The 20332-nt window shown below is 43.3% G+C and overlaps 1 protein-coding gene across 14 annotated transcripts in view; it reads right to left on the bottom strand.

Annotated features, from left to right (window-relative positions):
* Positions 1–772: 772 nt before the first annotated feature.
* The window catches only part of ppfibp2b (PPFIA binding protein 2b), a 280229-nt gene continuing 260669 nt past the window's right edge, over positions 773–20332 (bottom strand). For 4 of the 14 annotated variants that reach the window (XM_080190021.1, XM_080190023.1, XM_080190024.1 and 1 more), the window contains exons 25-28: positions 19999–20187; positions 15063–15242; positions 6231–6296; positions 775–1728 (exon numbers count right to left, since the gene is read on the bottom strand). In XM_080190021.1, coding sequence (XP_080046147.1) covers positions 1651–1728; positions 6231–6296; positions 15063–15242; positions 19999–20187 — 513 coding nt within the window. In that variant the 3' untranslated portion in view covers positions 775–1650. Of the gene's footprint in view, positions 1729–6230; positions 6297–15062; positions 15243–19998; positions 20188–20332 lie in introns of all 14 variants that reach the window. The other 10 variants (XM_080190031.1, XM_080190030.1, XM_080190033.1 and 7 more) reach the window with 6 other exon arrangements.

Raw genomic sequence — 20332 nt, 5'->3', positions numbered from 1 at the left:
ATATGAAGGGTTTTGATAAAGGCTAATGGAGGATTATTTCCACTGGAAGTAAGTTCAATACACTAAGAAGTCTCACAACTCCAGGTTAAAGTCAACAGGTTTATTTGGTAGCACAAGCCACAAGCTTTTGGAGCGTTGCCCCTTCATCAGGTGACTCCAGTGCTCTGAAAGCTTGTGGCTTGTGCTACCAAATAAACCTGTTGGACTTTAAGCTGGTGTTGTGAGACTTCTTATTGTGCTTACCCCAGTCCAACGCCAGCATCTCCACATTGTAAGTTCAGTAACCTGTGGACACGATGTTTCTCTACTGTATCAGAGGCGAGATGACGAGAATTTATTTTTTAAACACACTTGAGTTATGATCAGGAGTAGAAACTAGAAACTAGGCCATTCGTCCCGTCGAGCCTGCTCTACTATTCAATTTGATCATGGCTGATCCTCAATCTCAATGCCACATTTCCATTTTCTCTCCATATTCCTGAAAGGAACCAGATTCAACAGTAACTTACAAAATGAAATTGGATCAATATTCGAAAAGAAAAAATTTACAGGAGAAATGCAAAGGAGTAGGTCATATTGGAAGTTCTTTCAAAGAGCTCACACAGTTAAGGTGGATTGAACGGTCTCCTTCAATGCTTTGAGATCCCATGATTTCTTGCCCTGTAAAGGCCTTTAGATGTACTCACTTGCCATGCTATTTTTGACCATCTGTGTTGATCTCCCCTCCCCCATCCCCAATCCTTATGGAGTTTCCCTTGGTAAAACAGCATGGAATACTAGATTTCATGGAAGACAAAAGAACAGGTATGATTTCTGGTGCCTTGTGTTACATGTAACGCAACTCCATATCACAAGAGATTGGTCAGATACCTACGAAGTGCCCCAGTCAGTTTTCATTGCCATCAGTTGAGAACATTCATTACTCATGTTAACTACCACATAACAAACAAATTCGCGCAGTCATGGCTTTATCACTTCTTCTCACTCCTCTCGTGATTAGAAACACATTCAAAGATCCCACTCAATAGGATTAAAATCACAAGAAAGCCTTTAGCTAATATTCCTTTTTAATATATTGAACTGCCTTTCATTTAGCTCACCTACTCTGCAGTGACATTGTTTCACTCCATTAGCACAGTTTAAAGAATAATCCATTGAATTTCTGTATAAAATAAGCAGGGAAGATTTCCCTTAAAGCAACAGTATCTTTAATGAATGTTAAATTATCAGTCTGTCTTTTAGCTAGAGGATGTATAAATTAATTTACATAAAACACACAATAAATTCAACCACAGTGAATTAGCTCAAACTAAAACAGCCCTTTCATTTACAAGATCTATAGGTGCAATAATATATTGCCAAAGCCCCCCCTTAAGTTATAAACACTTACAATTGGGTTTTGAACACAAATATATTAAATAAAATATTCTGGCTAATTTACAATGATTAATTGAATTGCTTCCTTGGCTGCAGAACGACTTGGGTATATTTTCATACTCAGCTCCAGGTATTCGACTGAAACATTAAAAAAGAGTTTGATTAAATAACATGGCAATTTTAATTCTTCCCAGTGCAAACCTCTCCTGAATCTTATTGTATTTGTACGTTCAGGAGAGAGGTACAAGCGAGGAGCCCTGGGCATACGTGTTGTCAATAATGATGCTGCCCTTCCCTTGTAACCAGTGTTTCAAAACTGCATCTTGGTGATTCATCTTGTGTCAGCAGGATCTGGAAGCAAGAGCAATACACAGAGTTAGAACATTAATCAGTGAATGCATTAATGGAGGCTGGTTGCTCTTGTTACCTTTACTGTTAGCAGTCCAACACTTAGACCATAAGATATCAGAGCAGAATTAGACCATTCAGCCCGTCAATTCTGCTCTGCCATTCAATCATGGTTGATAAATTTCTCCACCCGCCTTTTCCCCGTAACCTTTGTTTTTTTTATATAAAGTTTATTTATTAGTGTCACAAGTAGGCTTACATTAACACCGCAATGAAGTTACTGTGAAAATCCTCTAGTCGCCACACTCTGGCGCCTGTTCGGGTACACTAAGGGCCAATTTAGCATGGCCAATCCACCTAACTGGCACATCTTTCGGTCTGAGAGAAAAAAAACCACAGCATCCAGAGAAAACCCATGCAGACATGGGGAGAACATGCAGATTCTGCACAGATAGTGACCCAAGTCAGAAATCAAACGTGGGTCCCTGCGCTGTGAGTTGGTAGTGCTAACCACTGCGCCACCCTATGTGATCCCCTTACCAATCAAAAACCTATCTATCTTTATCTTGAATACACTCAATGACTTGGCCTCCACAGCCTTCTGTAGCAATAAATTCCACTGATTCACAACCCTCTGGCTGAAGAAATTCCTCCTCATCTCAGTTCTAAAGGATCATCCCTTTATCCAGAGGCTGTGTCCTAGTCTTTCCCACTAATGGAAACATCATCTCCACATATACTTCAGGCCTTTCAGTATTCTGTAAGTTTCAATGAGATCCCCCCTCATCCTTCTAAACTCCATTGAGTACAGAGCCAGAGTCCTCAAACATTCCTCATATGTCAAGCTTTTCATTCCTTGGATCATTCTCGTGAACCTCCTCTGCCTCTCCAAGGCCAGCAAATTCTTCTCTATATATGAGGTCCAAATTTGCTCACAATATTCCAAATGTGGTCTGACCTGAGCCTTATAAAGCCTCAGCAGTACATCCCTGCTTTTGTATTCTTGTCTGTAAGATGGGCAATAGAAAGTAGTAGCACTTCAATATCTCAGAATGGCTCCAAGCGCTTTACTGTGGAGTTGTGGTCATGCATGAATGCAGTACCCAATTTGTGCACAGCAAGATTCCAGAAACAGCCATGTGGCCAGGTAATCTTTCGAGTCGCATGGCATATAGAGATGGGTTAACTGCCAACTCTGCACCACTTTTTCAACCAGAGGATACTGATTTAAGAGGGCTGGCAAAAGAACCGGAGGACAGAGGAGAAGATTTTCTTTTAATGTAATGATCTGGTATACACCATCTGTAAGGGTGCTGGAAGCAGATTCAAAAGTTAATAACTTCAAGAATCTACCAATAACTGCAGCCAAAACCTGTCAACACTCATTGGCAAACAGTTAGCTAATGGGAACTGGCATTCATATAACCCCTTCAACAAATGAAAAACATCAAAGGACAAGAAACAGGGCATTTCAGGAGGGAGGGAACATGAGAGACTTTAAACATGAGAATGGTTATTTTAAGTAAAGTATCTGAGCATTGGGGTGATGGACAAGTGGGAGCTGGATGGGATAGGATACGGGGAGCAGAGTTTTGGATGAGTTTTTTTTATAGGGAGAGCATTAGGATAATTAGGTTTCGGAGGTGACAACATAGATAAGAATTTCGATCACAGATGGTTTGAGGTAGGCATGGAGATGAACCTTGCCAATCCAACTGCCTTTGGCAGGCTGCATACCCCCCTTACACCAACTTGCAGGTTTGCTAAGCTCCCAAATAAGTAGACTCGTAGTGCCACCATTTATCATCAGAATACCTGCACCAAGAATAGCCAATATTTCGAGGTGCTAAGGACAACTGGTTTGTATCAAACTTGGAATTCAGTATCCTCTAAGGGTGGGTAATGAAGGATAAATAATACACTGGACTGGGCAGCACAATGGCACAGTGATGATCACCGCTGCTTCATAGGGCCAGGGACTTAGGTTCAATTCTGGTCTAGGGTCTGTTGCATGTGCAGTTTGCACTTTCTCCCCTTGTCTGTGTGGGTTTTCGCTCCAGTTTCCTCTCACAATCCAAAGACATGCAGATTAGATGAATTGGTGATGTTAAATTGCCCTTAGATTTAGTGTGAGTGAGAGAATGTGCGACCATGCTTGATGTGGTGTAAAGCCCTTCAAGCTATAAACCCCTGGCAACAGACTAATGACCAGTTCCAGGAAATTAATGGGAAAATCGTTATTTTTATTCTTTCATGGGATGTGAGCATTGTTGGCAAGACTAGCAGTTGTTGCCCATCCCTAATGAGGAGGAGGTGAGTGTTCTTCCTGAGCCGCTGCAGTCCAAGTATCGTAGGTACACCCACTATGCTGATAGAGAGGGAGTTTCAAGAGATTGTTCCAGTGACAATGAAGGGATGGTGACAAAGTACCAAGTCAGGATAGTGAATGACTTGAAGGGGAACTTGTATGTGGCAGTGCTTTTGTGCATCTGCAGCCTGGCTCCTCCTCACTGGTAGAGGATTGATGAGTTGCTGCAGTGCATCTTGTGGAGGGTACACAGTGCCGCCACTATGCACGGGTGAGAAGGATGTAAATATTTAAGGTGGTGAGTGGGATGGCGATTAAGCAGGCTTCTTTGTCCTGAATGGTGTGGGATTCCTGGGTTGTTGCTATTGTCACACACATGCAGGCACGTGGAGAGTATTTCATTGCACTCCTGACTTGTGCCTATAGATGAAGGACAGGTTTTGGGGAACAAGAATGCGTTACCCACTGCAGAATCTCTAACCTCTAACCTACTTTTGGAGTCACAATATTTATATGTTGGTCCAGTTCAGTGTCTGGTCAATGGTAGCTCCAAGAAGATTGATAGTGGGGGATTCAACAATTAATTCCAATTAATTTCAAGGGGAGATGGTTAGTTTCTCTCTTGTTGGAGATGTCATTGCCTGGCACTTGTGTGGCATAAATGTTTCTTATCAGCCCTAGCTGGAACGTTGTCCAGGTCGTGCTGAAGTGGTCTCTGCCAAAAACCTAACATCTGCGTCATGAATGGCACTGTACACCTTGCAATCATCAATGATCATCCCCATTTCTGATTTCATGATGAGTGGAGGTCATTGGTGAAGCAGCTGAAGATGTTGGGCCTAGTGCACCAAGAAACCGCTACATGGAAGTCCTGGGACCGGGGTGATTGGTCTCAAATCCTCCTTTGATGAGCCCTTTCTCTCTGATCATAGAATCCGTACAGTGCAGAAGGAGGCCATTTGTCCCATCAAGACTGCACCAACCACAATCCCACACAGGCCCTATCACTGTAACCCAACATAAGACCCTGTTAGTCTCCTTCATATGAAGGAGCAATTTACTGTGGCCAGTTCACCTAATCTGCACATCTCTGGACTGTGGAAGGAAACCAGAGAACCTGGAGGAAACCCATGCAGACACAGGGAGAATGTGCAGACTCCACACAGTGATCCATGCAGGGAGGCTAACCACTGTGCCAGCCATGACTTCAAGCAGTGGAGAATTTACCCCAGATTTACGCACTGACTTAAATTTTCCTGGGGCTCCTTGATGCCACACACTGTCAAATGCTGCCTTGATGTCAAGGACAGTTCTTCTCACCTCTGAAGTTCAGGTCTCTTGTCCATATTTGGACTAAGGCTGTAATGATGCCAGGTGCCAGTGGGCCCTGGTGGAACCCAAAATAAGCATCAGTGAGCATATTACTTGGGTTTAGATATTGCTTGAAAGCACTGTTCTTGGTGCCTTCCATCACTTTCCTGAGGATCGAGAGTAGTGCTAAAAGGTGGACCTGAGGTAAAAAATTAACCATGATCCTCCTGATTGGTAGAACAAGCTTAAAAGACCAAAAGGCCTTCTCCAACTCCAATTCTTAGGCTCTTTCAGAAGGGAAAATTTAAGCAGGTCACTGGACAAATTTTTATTCAGAATAGAAGCAGAAAATGCTGGATAACTCAGCAGGTTTGGCAGCATCTGTGGAGAAAGAAACAAGAGTTATTTTTTTGAATCCATGTGATTCTTCTTCAACCATAGTGAACACGAGACCGTAGATCCTGACACTTTGGAAAGTCTCCTGGTTAACAACCCACACAACAGCACACATTACCACAATAGTTAGGATAAGTTTCTTCTGGATGCTCCAGTTCCCTCCCACAGTCCAAAGATCTGCAGGTTGAGTAGATTGGCTATGCTAAATTGATCTTTAGTGTAAACTAGGGGGATTAGTGGGTAAATATGTGGAGTCATGGGCCTGGGTAAGGTGCTCTGTCGGAGAGTCAGTCCTTACTTGATGGGCTGAATGCACTGTAGGGATTCTGTGATTCTAAGTGTTAGAAATAAAATCGTGTTTAGTTTCCACACCACAAAATGGACATTAGAATGATCCTATGTCAGTTTATTAAAGCATCACACTAGGAGGTGAACAACTAGTGGCACACACATGCCACAAAGTTATTTTCATTCAAGGCATCGTACTCACGGTGAGGTTATTCATGCCTTCAGAGAATGCCCCTATCTGCTGAACTGTCCTTTCAGAATCCTCCATCTGTGAAAGGAAGCATCACTCACATCAAAACTGGGTCACAACACAAACTCCTGATCCAATTCCCAAATTGTTTCTGCTGAACTGATGCTAGTTTGGCAACAGGTGCACGACTTGGTGGGGAAGCAGGTTAAACCAATTTCCATTGATTGTGGATTTTCTTTTATTCATTTGTGGGACAGGGGCATCACTGGCAGGCCAGCATTTATTGCCCACCCCTAATTGCCCTTGAACGGAGTGGCTTGCTAGGCCATTCCAGAGGGTAGTCGAGAGTGAACCACATTACTGTGACTCTGGAATCACATGTAGGCCAGACCAGTTACGACAGCAGATTTCCTTCCTCAAAGGACATTAGTGAACCAAATGGGTTTTTCTGACAATCGACAATGGCTTCGTCAGTAGATTCTTAATTGCTGATTTTTTTGATTGAACTCAAATTCCACTGGGATTCGAACCCAGGTTCCCAGAACATTAGCTGAATTTCTGGATTAATAGTCTTGCGATAATACCACTATGCCATGGCCTCCCTTTAATTGATTGTAGAGCTCAAGTCAAGTTTGATTTCCTGATCTGCCAATTTTGTACGAAAGTGAAAAAACTCATGGGTACGAGTCCAATACTCAACATAGTTATGGCTAAGGAAGGCAATTCATCTATCCCAGACAGATGTTACAATTCACCATCCCACCCCCCCCCCACCCCCACACCACCCAGTGAAGCATCCATGTTATCCTTAAACGTTATTGAAAATAGCCACGATTTAATTGAGGTGTTCAAAACCATGAAGGGGCTGGTAATGCAAATGAAGAGAAACTGCCCAGAGAGGTCATTGATTTAAGATAACTGGCAAAAGAGCAAGAGTGGAGATGAGGAATTTTTAATTATACTGTATACAATTTTTAAAAAATATATTTTTTATTAGAGTTCTTCCTTTTTTTTTACAAATAATGCAACTGAAAGCTGATAATTTCTCCCCATATAAATACAGAAGAAGACAAGAGAAAACCAAAGCACTTAGTTCAGAATTTTCAGTATATCACGCACTTTCACACTGACCAAAAAAAGGGACAGATAACAGGATGGGGAGGGAGGTTAAAGCCATAGGAAAATAGCAAAAGTGGTGTACATCCTCATATATAGTATATTAGAGGCAGTTCTATATAGCCAACAGAAAACCTGTAGGGGTAAGTCAAACATTATGGAATCTGTATACTTCAGATAGGGACCTCATGTTTTCTGGAATTAATTTTCAATAATAGCAGGAACAGAGACATCCGGCTTAGACACAAATAGCAACACATCATTCACGCATAACGTGATCCTATGTTGCATTCCACCACTAGACAATGGAAGACTTATATCTAATTGCCTCCTCTAGGAGCTGAATAGCTATTGCAAATAATAACAGGGACAATGGGCAATCCTGTCTAGTCCCTCACTGAACAGTAAAATTATTAAGTCTATAACTGTGGTTTGAGATCACGTACCAGCCAACTCAAGAATAGCTTCTTCTCTCCCTGCCAGACTTTTGAGTGGACTACCTTATATTAGGCTGATCTTTCTCTACACGCTAGCTATGCCTATAACATTACATTCTGCACCCTCTCCTTTCTTTCTCCCCTATGTACTCTATGAATTTTACTGCACAGCACTCAAGAAACAATGCATTTCGCAGTAAATCTTGTGACAACAATAAACCAAATTCTTTAGCAAGATTAGCTGGCAGTGGATTTTTATAAAGTACTTGTATCCACTTAAACTACACCCCAGCAACCTCCACCAACCAGCCCAAATTTCTGCAGCGTGCAGAATAATTCCATTCCACACGGTTAAAAGCTTCCTCTGCATTTAATGAAATCGCTAAGCTTCCTATCACCTGCTTTTGGAAGGCCCAACTAATATTTAATAATCTCCTAACATTGTTACATAAATTCCAGCCCTTTATGAATCCAGTCAGATCACCCTGAATAATCAAGGGGAAGGTTTTTTCCCTCGACATAACACCAGTATTTTAGACAACAATTCAAATCTATGTTCAAGAGTGAAATTGGCCTCTAGAGTATACATTCCTCTGGATTCTTGCCTGCCTTCAAAATTAAGGAGATATTGGCTTCCTTAAAGGACTGAGACCTACTTTGAATGAATGGTATTACATACCGATCAGAGGATCTATTAGCAAGTCTTTAAATTCCTTATATAATTAAGTGGGGTGACACAGCGGCTAGCACTGCTGCCTCACAACGCCAGGGACCCGGGTTTGATTCTCGGCTTGGGTCACTGTCTGGGTGAAGTCTGCGTGTTCTCCCCTTATCTATATGGGTTTCCTTCCAGTGCTCCAGTTTCCTCCCACAGTCTAAAAGACATGCTGGTTAGGGGCATTGGCCATGTTAAATTCTCCCTCAGTTTAGCCAAACAGACACCAGAGTGTGGCAACTCGGGGATTTTCATAGCAACTTCATTGCAATATTAATATAAGCCTGCTTGTGGCATGAATAAATAAACTTAAAAAAAGAAAACAATCAAGACCTGAAACTTTACCAGATTGAAGATCCCTTGAAGCAAAAAATTACCTCCCCCTTAGAAACGGGGGCATTTAGTCTTGCCCTTTGATCTTCACAAATTATTGGGAGTTTAAAGGGAGGAAAAAACTGCTGCAGTGTGTAATTATAACCTGGGTTGGATTGTCTGAAAGGATGCTGGAAACAGCAATCTTCTAAATGGAATTGGATAAATCACTGAAGGGAAGGATGATTTACAGAGTTCTGCGGAGAGAACAAAACGGTGAACAAATTGGATAGTGTGTTCAAAGAGTCAGCACAGGTAGGATGGGCTTCCTTCTCTGCCACATGACCCTACACGATCGTCAGCTCTCGGAGTTACACTTCACTTTTGGTCAAAAGTTCCACTAGTCTTGTTGACTGCTGTTATGCATTAGTTAGACATGTTTAACATCGAGTTGACTAAGTTTTCCCTCCTTTAAGTTATTTTACACATACGTTTTTGTGGGCATGTGTACGTATTGTATCAAGTTTATGTCAACCTAAAGAGTGTGGAAAACCTCCTGTGGAGGACCATAGATCCAAAGTCACCTCTTCTTCCAAAGCATGTTACAGATTTTTGGATGGCTGACATGGTGGCACACTGGTAGCACTGCTGCCTCACTGTGCCAGGGACATGGGTTTGATTCTAGCCTTTGGTGATTATGTGGAGTTTGCACATTCTCCCAGTGTCTGCTCCAGTTTCCTCCCACAATCCAGAGATCTGCAGGTTAGGTGGATTGGCCATGCTAAATTGCCTCTTAGTGTCCAAAGTTGGGTACGTTAGGTGGATTAGCCTTGGTAACTGCAGGAAGTTACAGGGATAGAGCGGGGTCTGGGCCTGGATAAAATGCTCTTTGAGAGTTAGTGCAGACTTAATGGAGCAAATGGCTTCTTTCTTCGTTGTAGGGATTCTATGGAAACTGGGGATAATGTGGGAAGGAGTAGCTGAATTAGATCAACCATGATTTGGATTGCTAGAACAGGCTCAAGGGCCAAATGGCCTACTCCAGCTCCTATTTCTTGTGTCCTTATATTACACTTGCCATAAGCTATGCCATTCTGTTATTGGTCCAATCTACTTGTCAGTAAAGTCTTTCAGTTGAAAACTCTTCACAATTTGTGGAACATATCATGACAGATTTATTTGTACTTAATTTGCGAAACCAAGTGATTTTGAATAGGTCAATGGAGAAGGAGGGAGAACTATAACAGATTCATTGCCAAGAACATGAGGTTATTCCAATGGCAATGGAAATAAACTCTGTAGCACAAGGTGTGTGGCAGCTGTGGAGCACGTGCATGCCATCAGGAAAAGTGGCCTCACTTCTGGATCCCTCACTCGAGTTTTTGAGTGAATGCCAAAAAGTAATCTTTTAAAAATTATACAAACAGCATCCAAGCCATTAGAGTCTCTAGCAAACTGGGGCCTGAAGGTAAAGGCAATAGCTGGCTGGATCTCAAGATACTAATAAACAACAGACTTGAGGTTGACTAAGGTAAAATTTTCCCATGTGGTTAGAACAAACCCTTTTCCTGAGCCTCCGGGCCCACAAACTGAACGGATCAATGCGTAAGCATTACCAGCACTGAATTGCTTGAGCGTGAGACATGAACCCTTTGATAAGGGTTTGAAATTAAATGCTGGATTAGAATTATCCCGTCACAACAGCAAATTAGAAGCCAAAAATTGTCAGCAAACGTTTTCACAGCACCAGCTATGGTTAAGTGGAATGAAAGCAGGAATCCTGTTGGAATTTTCTTTTAGTAATAGGAAGAAACATCAGAAGCAATTGATGTTTTTTAAATAGATTGACGCCATATATCCTCTTACCCACCACATTGCTCGACAACCTAATCACCATCCCCTGCTTCCCCGCACCCCCCCACCACCCCAGGAGCTCTTGGCCAAGGAAGGAGCATTTTGATATAGTTGTGAATCCTTCCACCAGCTCACCACTACTTCCCAAAGGGAAAATGACATGCAAGATATGCTTAAAAAAAACTCCCTCATCTCTCAGCTCCATGTAATCACAGCTTCCCAATTTCCACCTAAGCACTATATCCATCAGCCCCACCTAACCACTTCCCACTACATGAGCCTTATCCACCATAATCCTCAATTTCATATCTCTACTGTATCCCTGAACCTCCCCTACCCTCATTATTCTATTGCTCCACCTTATTGACCCACTGTCTCATCATGCCCCTCTCAAGGGAGAATTGAATTGTCTCTAAATCCATGACCATTCACGTCCAAAACTTTGTTTAACTTCGGATTTTAAAAAATTCCAATTTTAAATTGATCGTGAACAATTTGCCTCACTAAGTTTCTCACTGTACACGTTGATCTCTGAAAGCAATGAAGTCACAACTGAACCCCTACGGCTGTACAGGGTGCGTGTGGCAGAGAGATTAATTTTGCGTTGCCTTGTAAAGAGCTGCCATTTGATAAACTGAGGGCAAAATGGCCTCCATCTGTATTGTAAATGTCCGGTTCTGTGAAATGCTCAACACATGAGGTAAATCCCTCATGAGTACCATTTGAGCAAAGCTTTTAACCCAGTTAATGCCTGTGTTTAAATAGTGAAGAGATATTTGGATCAAGTGTTTGAAAAAAATCGAATCCCTACAGTGCAGGAGGCCAACTGGCCTATTGAGCCTGCAGCGACAACAATCCCACCCAGGGTCTATCCCTATAACCCCACATATTTACTCTGCTAATCCCCCTGTCACCAAGGGGTGATTTAGCATGGCCAATCAACCTAACCTGCTCATCTTTGCAGTGTGGGAGGAAACTGGAGCACCCGAAGGAAACCCATGCCGACACAGGAAGAATGTGCAGACTCCGCTCAGTCACCCAAGGCCAGAATTGGACTCGGGTCCCTGGTGCGGTGAGGCAGCAGTGCTAACCACTGTACCACCATGCCGCCCACGGAAGCAAGGATGAACTGATAGTGGTTTGTGACCTCTGCATTTCTCAAACTGGCAAAGTTCAGCAGGTTCTGTGGACCATTTTGCCACCAAGACTTCAGAGACAAAAAGTCAGTAAATCAATAGCAACAATGTGGGTGAGTACAACTGAAGGTCAGATCAGCTGAGACATTTTCAAAGATGGTATTGAGTTTATTGCACAGAAATTGGCCATCTGACCCATCAGGTCTGTGCCAGAGTTTGTTCCCATCCCTCTCCAGCTCACCCCATCAGCATAACCTTCTATTCTATGTACTTACCTAGCCAGGTATTTCCAAATACCACACCCATGCTAAATTCTCCCTCAGTGCACCCGAACTGGCACCTGAGTGTGGCGACCAGGGAATTTTCACAGTAATGTAATTGCAATGTTAATGCAAGTCTACTTGTGATACTAATAAATAAATTTTAAACCATCGCTGCCACAAACACAAAATGAAACAAAACAAAACTCGCCAATAAAAATCTCTTTATTCGCAACTTTGTAAAAACAAAATTAGAGCATTTTATATAGTTCTTAAAATCCAAGATTACCCAACGGTGAGTTTTTTTGAAAAATAAACTCTAAGAAATTACTAGAGGCTTTGAGAAAAAGATATAAATTTGATAGGAAATTTTTGATCTACATGTCAATCTGGGAATTAAACATTCTTTAAAATAACTCGTGGTTCTCTGGGTCAACCTGTATATTAGGCTTACTTCATAAAAGTTACAGGTTTGTTTCCTCATCTTTTGGGGGCCCTAGAATTCTAATAATTAAAATTAAATCCATATTCTGCTTAATTTGCACATATGTCCAGTTTTTGATATTTAATCATTATCCATACTCGTTTTCTCCAAATGTTAAGCATCTTCGAAATTCGGACAACGAGGTTACCTCATCTTCAAGGGTGCGAGGTTTGGGTGTAAGGGCAACAATTAGAACCTCCAAATTTAAAGTGATTTCGACAACTAGTTCAGTGGATTTATTTAAACGTCATCACAGGTAATCTATAGGTATCTTAATCTTTGTGTTTGCATCTTGTCTGGCTCAGCTCTACAAATTGCCACCCCAAAATTCTGCACTTTCTATTCTCCCGCTGTCCAAGGTGGGTCAGGTTCGAGCTGCGGATTTAAGTTCCCACACCTTTCCTCAGTCCCACCAGAATACGATGGACAGGAAAATTGGATGAGATGCAAAGCTGGAAAAGCCACCGACTGACTGACTTTGAACATCATATCCATTTTCCCTAACCTTTCTTGGTGGGCCAAAGGGCCTGGTCCTATGCTGAAGAAATGGGATAGCTACAACAGTCACCCTGTAGGTCAGATGTTTCAAACTGAATGTAGACTCAGGTGGGGAAGCAAATGGTGACGCACTCAAGGCAGGATTTTGTTTTCCCTAACATTTCCCTTATTTTTAATCATTAAGAGACTACTATTTTTTCTAAATTGGCTTTCAATAGTCTCTCCCTTCCATCCCCAAAGTTCAAACCCTAGCCTGAACTGAAGTGGAACCATTTGGCTACTCCTTTGGAGACATCTCTCTGCAATACAAGGGTCATAATTAAGCTGTGACAGCCATGGATCTAGAGGATATCTGTTGCCCTGACACTACCCTGGATGTTTCAGTGGTAGAACATTACATCGACCTTAAAGCTGATCACCCAATAAGCAAACAAACCATAGTATTTATTCTGGCTCCTGTTTTATAGGGGGTCTATGGTTCACAGACACCATGCTGTGCAATGCAATGTATGTCTCTCAGATTAGTTGCTCCAGCAAAACCTTGGACCCAACAGACTGGGGCCTAACCTCATTACTTTCCATTTGGATTATCTGACTGTGCTGTACCCTTTGCAGCAGGACTAAAATACATCTCAGGATAAATATTTATTCAAAAAACATAAGCCTAAGTTTCTTTAAAAAAAATCGGGGAGAATTTATGAATGAGTGTCATCAACATGAAACTTTGTATGACAAAAGTGCATGGTGGGAGTTTGGGTGGTTGGGGTGTGGGGGGTAAGGGAGCTTAGACTATCCTATGTAGTTTTCTCACATTTCATTTGATCAGGCCTGCACATGGGAGCAACACCTGCAGATAGGAAAACATGTGACAGAGGCAATGATAAAGTCACAATGAGACGTCAGGGTAGAGCTCATGTATTGACTTGTGAACTGGCAAGTTAAATCATATCTGGCAGCAAGTATGTGGGGACAGAGGTGTCGCTTGCTTTAAGCCTCAAATCACTTCCTATGTTTACTTCACTTCCACTGTGTCTCCTGGTTTCACAGGAAAGCTTAATGTGACATTACCGGCAGTTTAAGAAAATGGCAAATGTCTTGAATTAAGAGGGGACACGTGATGGGAGAACATTGTATAGACACTTGGCACCCAGTAAGGAAACGCTGACAGTTTCTTTGCCACTACACCGGGGAAGGCCTGTACTCATCAATATTGTTCTCTTGTCGCACACATCAGGATGCCAAAAGGCCTCTTACCTACGATTTCTGGTCTGTTCATTCTAATGCATCATGCACATTGTTTGGCTCTCTGCCTTGCGATATACCCACATATGAGGCTGATCCATCTGACCCGCACTTGGAAGTCGTCAAACTCTGTAAAATTATCTCTGGACATGGGACTCAAACTTCCTGAGAATCACCTCGATTCCCAGAATTGCAAGGGGGAAAAGTTACAATGGCGGAGCAGCACTGAAGAAGTTTCTGATGATTGTGGCACAGAATGGCCCCCCCTTCCACTGGACCTTATTTAGTGTCAAATACCAGGAGGGAACGTAACATCGCTTCCTCTCCAAATTATAAATAGAAAATACATACATTACGCATAAGTATTAAAACACATTTTATACAGATTGCAACCCTCTAGAATTACACAGTATGAAAAATTATTGATGCGATTCCTCATTCCGAAAAATATATCTCCGCTGACTCTGTACAAATAAAATGGTTTTGGTGAACGCACCACTTCTCTTCACTTAAAGGAGTTACTGTGAACATGGTGAGTTAAAGGAGGTTTTGCAACACAGTAAAACACCACGTTGTTATTTATCTGTCACCAGAACAATTGGTCGGATGGCTAAATCGTTACTTTGGCTTGAGCTTTCTGGATGACTCCTCCAGTGTTGTGTTAGTACGTTAGCGAGTAATGCCATGCCCCAGCGCTTCACTGTCCTGCGAGGTTACCAAACTTATCATGTTACAATCCTGGCTTCCTAGGATGTCCCGCTGAGGCGGATCAGCACTTCAGATTCCCCACCTGCTCCAGTCTGCTCAAGTCCCTGTCCGCCACAACCTTCTTCGCTTGGTATCCCCCGCAGTTCCTCTGGGCCCCGTTGGCTGCTGGGTGAATCGTGCCTGGGGGGCAAAGGTAATCACTCGACTCGTCAAACTTCTTCTTCCTCAGGTTTCCAAAGTGTGAAAAGCCGAGCTTCTTTGGCTAGGATGAGAAAGAGGGAGAGAGGAAGGGTCAGGGGTCAGTGTCCAGCTTATGGTAAAACCTCCACCAAGTTAGGTAGCATTCTCATGCTACTGAGACTGAGTGTTCTGAGATCTGAGCATGTAATCACAGAATCCCGACAGTACAGAAGGAGGGTATTCGGCCCATCGAATCTGTACTGACCACAATTCCCCCAGGTCCTATTCCCATAACCACACACATTTACCCTGTTAATCTCCGTGACACTAAGGGTCAATTTAGCACAGCCAATTAGCCTAACCTGCACATCTTTAGATGTGGGAGGAAACCAGAGCACCTGGAGAGAATGTGCATGCACTGCAGTCACTTGAGGCCAAAATTGAACCTGGGTCCCTGGTACTGTGAGGCAGCAGTGCTAACCACTGTGCTGCCCTAATCTAGGCTGACGCTCTAATCGGAATACTGAGGGAGTGCTGCATTGTCAGAGGTGCTACCTTTCCCATGAGGCATCAAACCAGGCCTTGTCTGCTCTCTCAGGTCGACCGAAAAGATTCCACGGCACTATTCAAAGCACAGGGGTACTCTCCCCAGAGTCTGGGCCAATACTTAAAAGTTTACTTATTAGTGTCACAAGTAGGCTTATGTGAACACTGCAATGAAGTTACTGTGAAAATCTTCTAGTCGCCACACTCAGGCGTCTGTTCGAGTACACAGAGGGAGAATTTAGCATGGCCAATGCACCTAATCAGTGCAACATTTAGACAGAGAGGTAACTGGTGCACCCAAAGGAAACCCATGCAGACTCCACACAGGCGGTAACCCAAGCCAGGAATCAAACCCAATACGAGGCAGAAGTACTAACCACTGTGCCACAGTGTATCCCTCAACCAACATATAAAAAAAAATTATCTGGTCATTATCACATTTCTATTTGTGGGAGCTTGCTTTGCACAAATTGACTGCCACGTTTGCTACATTACAACAGAGACTGGACTGGCATGTCAACTACAACTCTCACCAACTTTTACAGATGCACCATAGAAAGCATTCTTTCTAATTGTATCACTCCTGGTCTGCCCAAGACTGCAAGGAACTACAAAAAGTCATGAATGGAGCCCAATCCATTAAGAACATAAACATAAGAAATAGGAGCAGGAGTAGGCCATCCAGCCCTTCGAGCCTGCCCCGCCATTCAATAAGATCATGGCTGATCTGTCGCTGCTCAGTTCCACTTTCCCGCCCTCTCCCCATAACCCTTAATCCCCTCTCTTATCAAAAACCCATCAACCCGCGTCTTAAAAATATTTAGCGAGGCAGCCTCCACCACTTCAACGGGCAGAGAATTCCAGAGATTCACCACCCTTTGAGTGAAGAAGTTCCTCCTCAACTCCATTCTAAACCGCCCCCCTTTTATCTTGAGGCTGTGCCCCCTAGTCCTACTGTCTTTTTTGAGCGGGAAGAGTCTTTCCACCTCTATCCTATCCATCCCATTCATCATCTTATACGTCTCAATGAGATCTCCCCTCATTCTTCTAAACTCTAACGAGTACAAGCCCAGTTTATTCAGCCTCTCCTCATAGCTCAACCCCCTCAACTCCGGTATCAGCCTAGTAAACCTCCTCTGCACTCCCTCCAAGGCCAAAATATCTTTGCGCAGGTGCGGCGCCCAAAACTGCACACAGTACTCCAGCTGCGGCCTCACCAATGCCCTATACAGCTGCAGCAAGACCTCCCTACTTTTATATTCAATCCCCCTCGCTATGAAGGCCAGCATCCCATTCGCCTTCCTGACCACCTGCTGCACCTGCAAGCTGGGTTTTTGCGACTCATGCACAAGGACCCCGAGGTCCCTCTGCACCGTTGCCTGCTGCAGTTTTTCGCCCCGTAAGTAATAGTCCTTCCTACCATTCTTCCTACCAAAGTGGACCACCTCACACTTGCCAACATTAAATTCCATTTGCCATTTCCTGGCCCATTCGCCCAGCCTATCTAGATCCTTCTGTAGACTCTCCACACCCTCCGCACAATTTGCCGTTCCCCCAATCTTGGCAATTAGGCAAATCAGCCTCTCATCCACTGACTCTGTCTACACTTCCTGCTGCCTTGGCAAAGCAGCCAGCATAATTAAGGACCCCGCACACCCTGGACATTTTTCTCTTCCACCTTCTTCCTTCAGGAGAAAGATACAAAAGTCTGAAGTCACGTACCAACCGACTCAAGAACAGCTTCTTCCCTGCTGCTGTCAGATTTTTGAATGGACTTACCTTGCATTATGTTGATCTTTCTCTATACCCTAGCTATGACTGTAACATTACATTCTGCACTCTCTCATTCCCTTCTCTATGAATGGTACACTTTGTATAGCTTGCGAGAAACATTTCACTGCATGCTAATACATGTGACAATAATAAATCAAATCAAAACTTTAAAAGTACTTCATCAGTCACTTTTGGACATTCTAAGGTTGCAAAAGGTGCTGTATAAATGCAAGTTCTTTCTTGTTGATATGGGATTCCATATCTGTAAGATTCAATTCACCTCCTTCCAAATTCTGCCATGTCTCTCACTTGGAAACATACAAGCAATAACAGACAAATAAAGACTGCCTGGTAAATCCAGCCAGTCCCATCCAATTGTGATGGTTTGTGCATCATAATATACATGCGCTCCACCCATCCATCATGGAGAGATCTCTTGGGATAGGAGTCTTCAACACCACTGCACATCTTTCAGAACTGTATCCACTCATAGAGTCTAAGCAGATTTTTTAAAAACTTCTGCACTACAGGTCAATTTTAGGCTGGTTGTGTTTTTAGGCCCCACCATAACAGCGGTTAAGATGAATAGCAAATGGCAATGATGCAATGAAGGGGAAGCTGAATAAGCACGAGGGTGAAAGGGATAGAAAGGTTTGCAGATAGGGTGAGATGAAATAGAGTGAGAGGAGATTCTTGTGCAGCATTAGCACCAAATGACCTGTTTCTGCACAGAGTCAGTTATAATTGGCTTGGTCAGAATTAAAAGTTCCAAAAATCACCAGGAATGGGCATCAGGTTTCACCGATGTCTTAAGGACTGAGCAACCCATATCTGTCTCGTTGCTATGGGCCCCTGGCCTCTTGGAGAAAAGAAACAATATCAGAGTCACTTGTCTCACCCGTACGTGACTTCCAACAACAACTTGCATTCATACTGCACCTCTAATATAGTAATACACCCCAAGCCGCTTCACAAAGGCCATCAACAATCAAACAGCAAAACATAGAGCAAGCTATTTGACCAGAAACTTAATTAAAGAAGTAGATGTTAAGAAGCAGAGAGAGGGAGTGATGCAGAGAGATTTAGGGAGGGTATTCCTGAGCTTAGGGCTTAGCCATCTGATGGCACAGTCACAATGGTGAAGCGATTAAAATTGGGGAATTTCATTAGGATGCAATTGAAGAGATGTTGAAAGGTTATAGAGCTGCAGGAGATTACAGAAATATGGAGAAATGAAGCCATGGGATGGACATGAAAACTTGAAGTGTTGCAGCTTCAGGAGCCAAGCGGCAAACAGAGAAACAGAAGGCAAACAGGCACTCGTTGAGTAAAAAAACGCAGTAGAGTTTTGGATTAGGCCCAGTTTATAGAGGGTGCAAGATTGGAACGGACAAGTTTGGAAGTTGCAAAGGCAAGGATGAAGATTTCATAAGATGATGGAGGGTTAGAGGGGGTCATGGGCATTGAAGGAGGGGTTTGGATTTATGAAGGTCATTGCCTAGTTCCACAGAACAGAAACATTTATCTATAAAGTTGATGGCCACAAGAATGCAGGGTGGGCCAGGCCTGACACCTGCTTTGCTCATTTGTAAAACAAAGTCACAAAGTCCTTCAGCAAACGTTAAGTCCCTGGTTAATATATACACGGAGCTGAATGCCCATGCTGAACAACTGCTGGGACAGCAAAATAACAACCTCCTTGAATTTAGCACTCGGATCAACACTATCACAGATTGCCCTTCTATTTCTATATGTAAGATATGTTTTATCCAGAAAAGACAAGCCCAAGACCAATTTCTACACGTCTATCTCCATGTGGAGCTCTCACCAAATGATCCAACGGAGTTCAGCTGAAGCAAGGTGGTCCAATTGTAGAACAAGGGTGTGAACACATGGGATGAAAGTCTCTGGCCTCACCACAGCTGTCAGAGAGGGCAGAGAATTTAGCGTTCAGCCAAATCTCTGCTCACGGCAGCAAGGCGGGAGAAGTCAGCTGGCGTGAATGGCTGGGGAATCCCATCACTGGGCTGCAACTTTCTCCCCCAACCACAGATACATTCTTGGAGTTTGGGTGTCATTGGCAAGGCCATCATTTATCGACCATCTCCAGCTGCTTCACAAGACGCTGTTGGTGAGCTTCCTTCTTGAACCGCTGAAGTCCACCTGTTGCAGGCACTTCCACATTGCTATCAAGAAGAGAGCTCCAGAATTTTGAGCCAGTGACATTGAAGGGAATGGCTTGGAGGGGAACCTGTAGGTGGTGGCATTCTCCTGCATCTGCAGCCTGCCACCTTCTAGCTGGTAGAGGTTGGGTGAGTCACTGCAGGGCATCTTGAATAAGGTGTACACTGCTGTCACTGTGCATTCGGTATAAATAAACCAAATAAACTTACCAACTTGTCACACTGAACCAAGGTTACTTCAATAGAGTGATTTGGTTCTAATCTGCCCTGTATAGAGAGGGTGCGTCTCCTGTCCAGTAAGGTGCCCTGCATGGCAGAGGATGACTGTGTACCTACCCGTACTTTTGCTGTGGTATTCAGGGGTGTGTAAGTGCTCGACTCGATTAGCTCTCGCTTCTCATGCTGAGCCTCTGGGCCAATCAACAGGTTGAAGTGCGTGGTTAGGTGTCGTCGAAGTAACGTCTTCTGAGGTGGGATGTTGAGGAGCAAAGCCATTGTTTCAGAGTTAAAGCGTGGCTCTAGTATCTACATCAAAAGAAAAAAGGAATGGATTAAAAGACACACATTGCTACTGCGGATGCTGGAACCTGAAACAAAAACAGAAAATGCTGGAAAATCTCAGCAGATCTGACAGCATCTGTGCAGAGAAAATAGAGCCAACATTTTGAGT

Source organism: Carcharhinus amblyrhynchos, chromosome 6, assembly GCF_965287045.1.
Source record: "Carcharhinus amblyrhynchos chromosome 6, sCarAmb.v2.hapA, whole genome shotgun sequence".
NCBI classification, from domain to species: domain Eukaryota; kingdom Metazoa; phylum Chordata; class Chondrichthyes; order Carcharhiniformes; family Carcharhinidae; genus Carcharhinus; species Carcharhinus amblyrhynchos.
Note: the sequence above shows the minus strand (reverse complement) of the source record. Positions and strands in the feature narration are given on the sequence as shown.